Raw genomic sequence first — 9,191 nt, 5'->3', positions numbered from 1 at the left:
GGTCTCTGTTAGGGCTGGTATTGTTGGTCTCTTCTTATGACCTCAAGTTCACGTAGCATTTGGAACTGTGCACATCCTTCCTGAAACGGGACCGATTTCCTTCAGCATCCCTCAGTTGGCAAATGGGCGCTGAAGAAGAGGGAGCAATGGGAATACTGGGGTCTAGTTTTGACAGTGCTGTCTGTTAGCTTTTTGGTACAGGAGCAGGAAAGAAGTGGGAGAGAGGAAGCAAGAATGTGAGAAAAAGAACAAGGGAAACAGATTAATGAACCCAATTTGAATGTGGAGGGGAAAGGCAAAATCTTCTGAGCATACTGAGATGAACTGTTGAACCCTGACCTGGAGAGGTGAGGAGCCTCTCAGCTGGAGAAAGTGAAAATTGCACTGGACAATGCTATTTGCACAGCGAGACAGGAAGCTATCCTCTCTTGTCCTCAGACAGATCATCCAGCCACTGTTAAGGCCAGGAAATCGAGAGCAAGGTGACAGTGGAGAAGGAACACAGCCGTAGCTCCAAGGCAGGACTTTGCTTCTGCTAACTGTGAAAAATGCTCTTCAAAAAACCTACAACAGAGACACCTTGTAAACACTTGCGAAGCTGCTTCCCAGCAATGTCTGGCATCAGCATCACCTTCAAATGATCAGAAGTGCTGCTGAGCTCCAAGAGTAAAACCCCAGGAAAGTGCCTGAATAGCAACAATTAATTAGAGAAAGAAAAACTTGAAAGGCAGGCGCTGTTCAAAGCCGCTCCCTTGAAACTTTTCCTGCCTTCCCCACAGTGCAGTGTCACCCACTGACAGCGTAACAGAGGCAGAGCAGAAGCACTGCTCATTAATGCTGTGGGTGTCTTCTCTTAAGAAGTGTTTCCCATCAACAGCCAATGCCTTCCCTGCACCGGGCCTGGCACGTGCAGGCTCACAGCTCCAAGGGGCAGCTACCAAAAAGACCCAGGCCTACACAGGCAGTTACCTCCAGGACTGCTAATTCTGCCTGGGGCTGAGCCACAGGGCCTTCCTGCCACAGAGAGACAAGAGAGACAGCTTTTTTGTTGTTTTTTTTAACCTCATTTTAATAAGTACAGAAGCAGATCAGCCAGGGCAGGCTGGGATAGTCAGGCCCCAGTCTCAACCTCCACCACTTCTGCCACTGCTCCGAAGCCCATCCCCTCCTGGATGATGACCATGTCACTCGGCGAGCCCTCATCCTGCACTACAATGCATTTGTCCTCATGCTTGGAGATGGTGATTTCAAAGTCATCCTTTGTCGATGGCAAATGCCTGGGGGGGCTCCTGTGTGCCCCAGCATCCGAGGAGCTGCCTCGAGACTGGTTAGTAGCAATGCAGTGATTGCTGGCTGTGATCAGCAGCTCAGCCTCACTTGCTGGCCCTGGCACCTCTGGCCCTGGCACCATGAGCAAGGTGGGCTCTGCCCCAAGCTCCTCCTGGCTGCCCTTCCTCTGACACTTTTTCCTTGCTGCCTGGGGTAGGTCCACAGCAAGTGAGGCCACTGCAGTGGTGAGTTCCTCAGGGTCCTTTTCTGCCTTGTGGGCGAGCACATGGCGCGCAAGGCTCTGGGGAAGGGTGTAGCCCATGCCACAGAGCTTGCATTTGTAGGGCTTGTCAGCCAGATGGGATTTCTGGTGGCGCCGCAGCTTCGTGGCCAGGGTGTAGGACTTGCCACACTGCTCGCAGCGGAAAGGGCGCTCACCTGTGTGCAAGCGCTCGTGGGCACGCAGTGTGTGGGGGTCCCGCAGCGCCTTGCCGCACACAGTGCACAGGTGGGCCTCACCCGTGTGGGAGATGAGATGTCGCCGCAGCTCTGGCAGCTTGGGGAAGGCGTCGCCGCAGAAGCGGCACTTGTAGGGCTTCTCGCCTGTGTGCAGCCGGAGGTGCTCGCGCAGGTTGCTCTGCTGCCGGAAGTCCTTGCTGCAGTACAGACAGGCGTAAGGGCGCTCCCCCGTGTGCAGGCGCATGTGGTTGCGCAAGGAGCTGGGGTTGGCCAGGTAGCGTCCACATATGGCACACTGGCATCCCTTGGGACCGGCCGGGCCAGTCCCAGCGGCCAGGTGGATCTTCCTGTGAATGCGGAGAGAGGGCCGGCGCGCAAAGGCCTTGCCACACTGCTCGCAGGAGAAGGGGCGCTGGCCGGTGTGCAGGACCTGGTGCTCCTGCAAGTCTCGTTTGGTGCAGTAAGCCTTGTCGCACTGGCTGCACTGGAAAGGCCGCATGCCCTGGTGGGCCAACACATGGGCCTTGAAGCTCTCCTCTGAACTATAGCTCTTGCCACACTCTGTGCACAGGAAGGGCTTGTGGCCAGCATGGACAAAGTGGTGTTTCTTGAGGTGGCAGAGCTGCAGGAAGGCTTTACCACACTCCCCGCAGCAGTATCTGCGCTTCATCACCGCCTTCTGGGACAGAGCTTTTGGTGGGGGGCCTGGGCTGCCAGAATGACCCTCCACCCGCTCCATATACTCCTCCTGCCCCTCAGGCCCCTCCAGCGGGCCCTTTCCCCCATGCTCTGGGGATGCTAGTCTGCAGTCTTTGGAAGCTTTGCTCTCTTTCTCACAAGTCTCTACACTCTCTTCTTCAGAAGGACTGGGCTGCTGGGATTCCTGCCCAGCTGTCCTGCCACCACAGTCCTGCAGGCAATTCTGGAGCTGGCTGGCTGGAGCATGCACCTCGCATGGCTTGCCAACCAAGCCAGCACTGAGTTGAACCCTGCTTGAGTGTGACAACAAATCCAGGTCCCCTGGACGTGCCTCTTTATGTCCCATCTCTACTCTTTCTGCTGCAGATCCAGGATCCACACCCTCCTCCAATTCTTCCTGGAACTTACCACTGGCCTTAACGGTTGAGACGGTCTCGAGGCGCTGATTCTCAGTCCTCAGCACCTTGGTTTGCCACGACTCATATTTGGAAGCTGTGCTTTCCTCTTCTCGCAGTCTGTGGAAATGCTTGCTGGCTGGCCTGCTAACCTCAGAAGGCACACCAAGGACTGTGGTCTCATCAGCTGACACCTTCTCCAAGGCTGGATCGTCTGCACAAACACAAAAGCATGGTGGGTGAATTAACTCTGGCTGTTGTTATACGACATGATTGCTGCTGGATCAGAGGAACATGAACATTGGAGACAGAGCCTCTGCTATGCAGCAATCCTGAGGCTCTAGCATGAAAACCATTACTTTTATGACCTTTTTTATTTTAAACTGGGGAAGATGGGGGAATCTCTTCTCTCCCTGCAGACAGTACCCGTGCAGCATTTCTACTATTTCATAGGCGGTATTTCTAGGAGATCATGACTGGCATAAAACAGGGCGGCACACTCCCTTCTCGGCTGGCAGCCCTTAAAAGTGACGTGAGGTCAGGACAGCCATCTCGGAGGGGCTGCCGGGCGAACCGGCCAGCGCCCAGACGCCGGGCCCAGCCGACGGCACCCGGCAAGGCCAGGCCGCTCGCCTCCCCCGGGCTGCGACGCGCGTCCCCGGCGCGGCACCTACCTGCCAGGGGCTCCGCCGCCGCCCCGCCGGGAGAGGCCCCGTCCCCCGCCACCGCCAGCCGCCCCCTCGCCGCCGCGATCCCCTCGCCTCCGTCCGGCCGCCGCTCCTCCGCCGCGGCCCCGCCGGCCTCCTCGGGCCAGTAGAGCAGCTCCGCGCCCGCCGCGACGGGCCGCCGCGCCCGCAGCTGCAGCCGGCCGCCCGCCAGGCCCAGCGCCACGTTGGCCTCCGCCTCCTTCGGGCTCCGCTGCACCAGGCTGCAAAGGCACGGCCACAGCGTCGGCTGCGGGCACGGCCGCCTCCCCGCCGGTCCCCTCGCCGCCGGCGGTACTCACCTCCTCCAGCCCGGCCCCGCCGCCTCCTCCCCGGCCCCGTCGGGCGGCCCCAGGAGCGCCCCGGCCGGCAGGGCCCGGCCCACGCACCACACGCCCGTGGCCCGCGGCCGGCACAGCGACGGCCCCAGCGCCAGCCCGGGCGGCAAGCTCCGCAGCAGCGGGCAGGCGGCTCCAGGCAGCTCCGCGGGACCCGGCCCGCCGCCACAGCCCGTGGGGGTCACGGCGGCGCCGGGGGGCTCCATGCCGCCGGAACGGTGCGAGGGGGCGGCGGGAGCGCCCGGACGCCGTCCGTCGGCGGACGGAGCGGGGCGGGACGGCGTTTCCCCGGCGACGGGCCGCGCTTCCGGCGGGCGGCGGATGCCGGCGGGAGGCTGACAAGCGGGCGGGGCGGGCGGCGGCGACGGCGACAGGTACCGGCGGCGGGCAGGGTGTGGTGTGGTGTCCGGCGAGCGCAGCCAGGCCTTCCGTGCAGCGGCGGCGGGCCGCGGGGCCTCTGCTGGCGCTACCGGGGCGCGGCGGGGAAGGGGCCCGGCGGCGGGGCTGAGGCTGGGCCCGGAGCCTCAAGCCCCGACCCGCCTGCCCGGGGGTTGCGGAGGCCCAGGAGCTTACGGGCTTACCCCGTACGGGAAGGCGCCGGGCCCAGGTGCTCGCTGATCGCCCCGGGGGAGTCTGCGGGGCGCGGCGGGGACAGCCCGTCCGGTAAAGCGCCACGGGCAGCGTTTCGGTCCCGGTGCCCGGGCAGGGAGAACAAGGGCTCGGAGGCCGCGGGGTTGTAGTCGCTCCCGGGCGCTGGCTGTGTGGCTGACGGCCGGGGCCGGGCCGGGCTCCAGCCCCGCTGGCGGCTGGGCGCGGCCCCGGCGGCGGGCAGCGGCCGGTGGCTGCAGAAGGCGGTGTGAGGGTGCTGAGGTGGGGCGGAGGGTCGCTGGCCTTCCCTCTTGGTGCCTGACGGCAGGGGCTGTTACTGTCCCTCTGGTACACAGTTGGCACCTACTACGGGAACTGGGGGTTGTCTTTTAACAGTGTAACGTGCGACTCTTTGAGTCTTGTATTTGGATCTCGCAGTCGGCTCTGGGTGGTCGCAGAAGCTCAGTTTAAAGGGAACGGCAGAGACTCAGACGTATGGTGGAGAGGAGAGGTGCAGCCCCGGTAGAGCTGCGCGTGCCCTCGTTTCCTCATGTGCTCTGGGTGTGGATCCCGTGCAGCACCGGTAGCAGCTTCTGTACTTTGTGCTGCAGCTCCGAGGCAGGAAGCTGAGCTCTGCGCTTTTGCTCTCCGACTCGGCAGAGAACCGCTAAGAGGAGGACTTCCAGCGGGCATGGAGGTGGCCCTCAGCACAGGGTTTGAAATGACTGGAGAAGGAAGGCTGCTCATTTAAAAAGCTGTTACGATAACGAAGGGCCAAAAAGTTTCCCCAATCAATAGTGTGTTTGTCCTGAGTTAGTTGGTCATGGTGCACCAGACAACGCCAGTCTGGCTCTTGGCTCTGCTATTCTTTCAGAGCAGTGCTGGGGTAGTGATGCTCTCGGTGGTATCACCTCTCTTGATGTACAAGGCTGGACTTTCTCAGTGAGTCTCAGTCCTGGGGCTCATTCACGCAAGCGAGTACTTTGAAGGTCTGCTGCTGAGCAACTGCTTCCTTTTTTTTTTGTGAAGTGCTTGATATTAAGACTGTAGCAAAGTACAGGCACTTGATTAATATATCCAGAAAAACAGACACTTGTGCAAACAAAACAAAACTGGGAGGAGGTGTAGATGGCAGCAGAGTCAGAAAAATAATAGAGTCACCCCAGAACTGGGATTCCTTTGGGTCTGAGCATTGCTTGTTCATCGGGCAGGGAAGAAGAGGCCACTTGGCTTTTGCAATTCTTTATTGTGTGTAAGTACAGGTCCAAGGCGTGGTAATGCATGCATGGACATATTTTGATGTGTAGGTTTACCTCTGAATTAATAGTACATCTGGAAGAAAAACAGGATAAGGAAACTGCTGAGTAGGTGCAGCTTAGAAATAAGTGGCAGTAAAGTAGTGAAACTGGAGTTGAAAAAAAAAAACAAACCAGTATGTGTGAACAGCAACTCCCAAGAGTTCACAGATACAAGTAAACTGTCTTCCCTGGGTAAGTTCTGGTGGGGTCTTGTATAAAGAGTCTCCAGCTCAGAATTTGTGCGAAAATTGCATTTTAAAAGGCTGAGATTTCTCTCTGTCAGCAGAACATGCTGTTCTACAGCACATCTCTCTGTTATCAGGAAAGTAAATTTTTCTTAGACAGCAAGTGTTCAGGTCAACCAGTGTAGGTGCAGAAATGCTTGGAAAAATGGAAACAGTTGGCTGTTTAGAGCCTGGCAGTAAGCAAATGCTTCTGATGTCAAGTGTGATTCTTTAGTTTTTAAATGTTTGACTAGGCTTTTTACTTTTTAAATCTAGGTACATCGTTTTTCTTACCTTATGATTGGCTATACAGGATCTATTACTTGCATCTTGTAATGATGTTTACCTAAAACAAGTGGAGCTCTCAAATTGTTATGTCTGGTGAGATGCTGTTTTTTGACAACTGTTTCACCCTTATACTGATACAGGATGGACTTTCTGTTTAATGACAGGTCCTGCTTATGGGTCATTTTTGAATACATGGGGAAAAATCTCATGCAGCTGCACTGTCAGGAAGTAAAATGTACTTATACTAAGATCCCCAGGTAGTTTCTTACATCCTGACTCCAGGTCTCTCCTTCTTAGTGCCTGCTAGTTCCGTTCCTAGGCATTCAGAGGATTGTATTTCTCTAAACTGTTCTAGGGTTACCTGATGTGAGACCCCGTGCTTTTGTCTTTTGCACTGTTTGGGAAATTCTGCAAAAGCCTTCTAGAGCTCTCTGGGAGCTACAGTCTGTTTCACAAGAAGAGGCAATGGTTTCAAAATAGACGAAGATAGATTTAGATTAGATATTAGGAAAAATATTTTTTACAATGAGGGTGGTGGAACACTGGCACAGGTTGCCCAGAGAGGTGGTGGATGCCCCATCCCTGGAAACATTCAAGGCCAGGTTGGATGAGGCTCTGAGGAACCTGATCTGGCTGGAGATGTCCCTGCTCCTTGCAGGGGGGTTGGACTAGATGGCCTTTAAAGATCCCTTCCAACTCTACATTGTTCTATGATTCTAAGTCTTCTGCTCTGGATCTTCCTTCCATCAACATTTCTGCCATGGAGCAATAACCTAGAGCCAAGGAATGGAGCTGCCTGCCTGGCTGTGAAAAGCACGTGGAGGCATCTGGGGAGTCTGGTCTGCCTTTCCAAGGGGTAAGGAAGGTTTTGGCAAGAGCACTATCCACTGGGCTTTTTTTCCAGTGTGGAACTGTAAGGATCCTACTAACGACTTCCTTCTTCTACACGGTGCCACACTAGGATTAATTTTATGCCTATGAGCACTTCTGCCTCTGACCAAGTGCTGCAGGTTGATGGTGAAGCCAAGTCGTGATCCATGTAAGGACAAGTGAGGATGCTTGGTGTCTTCCTGGTCCAGTGGCAGTACCATCACTGCTCTGTGGGAACATTTGGGTTTGGTCCATAAGCGCTTCAGGACTTCACTTTGGGGACACTGTTGCTACTGGGCATCCCCAAAAATCTCACATGAAAGGCATCTCAGTGGATGGCAGCAGTTGAACGTAGGTCTTCTGTCCCCATCAAGGCTGGGAAGTCCGTGGGAGCTGAGGATGCTGGGGGGCTGCCCCGGGGGCCGTGCTGCTGGGTTGTGGGACTGCTGAGCTGCAGCGGGGAATGCTTTAAGCACACTGAGTCAGAAGAGTTGTTGCCTGGCGTTACCATAGAAATTGGATCAGCTGCTAGGGGTGGGGAGTCCTTGTCCCTTGGCTCTGCTGCTGCGTGGTTCTAGCATGAGCTCACGGTGCAGGGGAACCTGGTTTCTTGCTCCTTGTCCCTTTGAGATCAGAGGAGGTCAGACAGCTCTCGCAGCCCTCACTGGAGGGCAGGAAATAATTTTCCCTGGCTCTCTGTTTGGCTGCAGTGGTCAGACCCTGTGTGTTTGCCGTGCTGCCTTGGTGATCCCCTGCCCTTTTATGTCTTGCTCTTTCCTATTTTGGGAATCTAATTTCATTTGCTTAGCAACAGCTCCCAGCCCTTTGGGAGCCCCAGAGAGGTGAAAACTGGTTGTAAACTGGTAGACAGATAAGGGAGGACATGAAGTAGTAAGTGTGGAGTGATCTAGAGGGAGAGAACAAACACTGAATATCCAATTTCCCGTACTCTCAAAATGCATCCCCAAGCTTGGTTGTGAGTGTTGCCCCAAGCATGGACGTGGCCCCTTCCCATGCTCAGTCTCTCACAGTTTTTGTTCTCTGTGCTCGCATCCAAGTAACTGTTTCATCATCTTCTCTGGATAAATATACACATTCAAGCTCTAGGGATGGAAGATGCAAAACATTGCTGCCCCCTCTCCGTTATGCTAATTATGCTCTGTTACTGTGAATATAGTCCTTCCACACAAAGGCATTGTGCCTCCTCGTGCATCTTTGAACCCTTTCCTCCCCTCATAATGCAAAACAAGCACAAGCCTGTCTCAGAAACAGCGTTACAGAGAATCTTGCTGATGCAAGGTGTCATTTTGTTTTGCTACAGTTCCTCTTGGCTTGCTGCCTCTTGGCCGCTGAATTACTGTCCGTGTGGTCTGTGTGAGCAATCCAAGTCTACGTACTTGTCCTTTCTAGTTTTTCCTTGCTTATTTCCAGGACACTGGCATTAGATGCTAACAGCTGTTTCCTAGGGGTTATCCCTAAGAATTGGAACCCTTAGGAGGTGCTGTTTGCTGTGCTAGCTCAGTCCTGGGTTTGACATAGCTTCTGCTCCAGGTGAGAGTGAGAAATATTTGCAGGCAGCAGCAAACACGCTGAGCTGTCTGTTTCTTAGACTCTCTTAATGCCTTGGTCTCCTCAGTATTATGGCATGCTTGGTGAAAAATACCCATCCTAGCAATATGGCTTTAAATTAAAGAGATGATTCCTTGCTCCTTGTTGTCATGTAGGAGAAAGGATTTGCTGGGTGATGCTGAAAAGATACTAGGGATGTGTGTGTATTTTTCTCCGTTTCTTACTAGCTCAGCCTACGAAATCCTGTTTTAAGAAGCTGTTCACTTCTATGTTCAGATCTCAGCATACTGAAGCACCCACTTCAGTTTTGTTGAGAGCTCTGGCCCTCCCTTATGGGGAGAAGGAGGGGTGATTCCTGGGAAAGCTTCCAGCACTGGGCCAACTGTGGAAACAGCTGGGCTTTGTGCCAGCTCTTCGGAAGGAGGGGGAGCTCAGAGCTGATACAGTGAGTGTATCAGGCAGGGGCTGGTGTAGCCTGTCGCCTTCCTCA

The 9,191-nt window shown here is 55.2% G+C and overlaps 1 protein-coding gene across 1 annotated transcript; it reads right to left on the bottom strand.

Moving 5' to 3' along the window:
• Positions 1-1,047: 1,047 nt before the first annotated feature.
• Positions 1,048-4,094, bottom strand: ZNF408 (zinc finger protein 408). The gene is made up of 3 exons (XM_086750011.1): positions 3,829-4,094; positions 3,497-3,750; positions 1,048-3,036 (listed from the first exon to the last, which is right to left on the bottom strand). Exons 1-3 carry the CDS (start codon positions 4,068-4,070, stop codon positions 1,112-1,114), a joined length of 2,421 nt encoding a protein of 806 aa, XP_086606137.1. The 5' UTR covers positions 4,071-4,094; the 3' UTR covers positions 1,048-1,111.
• Positions 4,095-9,191: the final 5,097 nt, after the last annotated feature.

The sequence above is a fragment of the Chlamydotis macqueenii genome, chromosome 5 (assembly GCF_036417535.1).
Source record: "Chlamydotis macqueenii isolate bChlMac1 chromosome 5, bChlMac1.mat, whole genome shotgun sequence".
NCBI lineage: Eukaryota > Metazoa > Chordata > Aves > Otidiformes > Otididae > Chlamydotis > Chlamydotis macqueenii.
This window is presented reverse-complemented; position numbering and strand designations above follow the sequence as displayed.